Below are 1,190 nucleotides of genomic sequence, written 5' to 3'. Positions count from 1 at the left end.
ACATCCCGCGCCACGTGGGCGTCGCCCTGGACTACGAGGCGGGGCGCGTGGCCCTGCTGGACGCCGACACCCAGGCGCCCATCTTCACCTTCACCGCCTCCTTCTCCGGCAAAGTCTTTCCCTTCTTCGCTGTCTGGAAAAAGGGTTCCTGCCTTACCTTAAAAGGCTGAAGCAGGCCTTCCGATGGGCAGTGCGGCGCCCGGGGATCCAGCGCCGACCCTTGGAAGATTCGTTAGGACATGGGATCTCCAAGTCCCTATAGTTTTGTAAATTTTTTCATTTTATTTATCATATGTCTTTCAACTCTGGGAAGTCCCTGGTCACCCTGCTGACGTTCCTGCATTCTGTGCACTCCCTAGGGAAGAACCAGAGACAGGCAGGTTGCCACCAGGACACCAAAGTTGAGTAGTCAGTGGTTTTTTTTTTTTTGGTTTGGGGGGGACTAAAATAAAACTTTTTAAAGTTTCGAAATAACTATCATGGGAAAAGCCAGAACTGTGTGGAGCTTGCATTAATGTATCCAGTTGACTGTTTTTTTTTTTTGGACATACACATGGAGATGCTTTCGTCTCTCTGATCTTAGAGTCTCTTCATCCAGCGCCAAGTGGACCCAGGTCCCCTTTCTTTCTGGTCCTTTCTCTTGTAGAGTATGTCCTAATAAAGTGTGCAACCCACCCAGACTCCTGCGTCCCGTGTGTCTAATCGGTGCTGCTGGGGTGGACAGAAAGGCCAGTGGAATCTCTGTGACCAATACATATCCTGTCCCTTTTACTCAGGACTTGCCTGAGGGCAGGCTAGCCAGACCTTACTTTTCAATAAGAGGAGGCTTGTGTTCAGTTCCAACTCACCTCTTAAACATTTATTATTGTTACTGTTGTTATTGGACACAGAATCTGACTACACATTCAAGTAAGGTCACAAAGTATGAATCTCTGTAAGAATGATGATGATTCACACACCACCACCATCACCACCTCGACTATACTTTCTGATTCTAGCTCTCTCCTTTCAAGTTTCACACTTATATTCCCATCCTCCCATCCCAACCCTGGAAAAAAAATCTACCTTCTTCCCCTATCAGGGTCTCTCTAGTAGAAATCTATGTACAAGATTACCTTTTGTATCCTATGAGCCCTGTTCCTGAACTATGGGGTCAGATGTTTTCAAGATACTCCAAGTGCTTGTACCCT

At 47.1% G+C, this 1,190-nt stretch overlaps 1 protein-coding gene across 1 annotated transcript in view; it reads left to right on the top strand.

Annotated features, from left to right (window-relative positions):
* The window catches only part of TRIM15 (tripartite motif containing 15), a 10,193-nt gene extending 10,023 nt beyond the window's left edge, over positions 1–170 (top strand). The window contains exon 8 of the mRNA XM_010848204.1: positions 1–170. Within this exon, the coding sequence (XP_010846506.1) occupies positions 1–170 (170 nt within the window).
* Positions 171–1,190: the final 1,020 nt, after the last annotated feature.

Source organism: Bison bison, unplaced genomic scaffold, assembly GCF_000754665.1.
Source record: "Bison bison bison isolate TAMUID 2011002044 unplaced genomic scaffold, Bison_UMD1.0 scf7180017864260, whole genome shotgun sequence".
NCBI lineage: Eukaryota > Metazoa > Chordata > Mammalia > Artiodactyla > Bovidae > Bison > Bison bison.
Note: the sequence above shows the minus strand (reverse complement) of the source record. Positions and strands in the feature narration are given on the sequence as shown.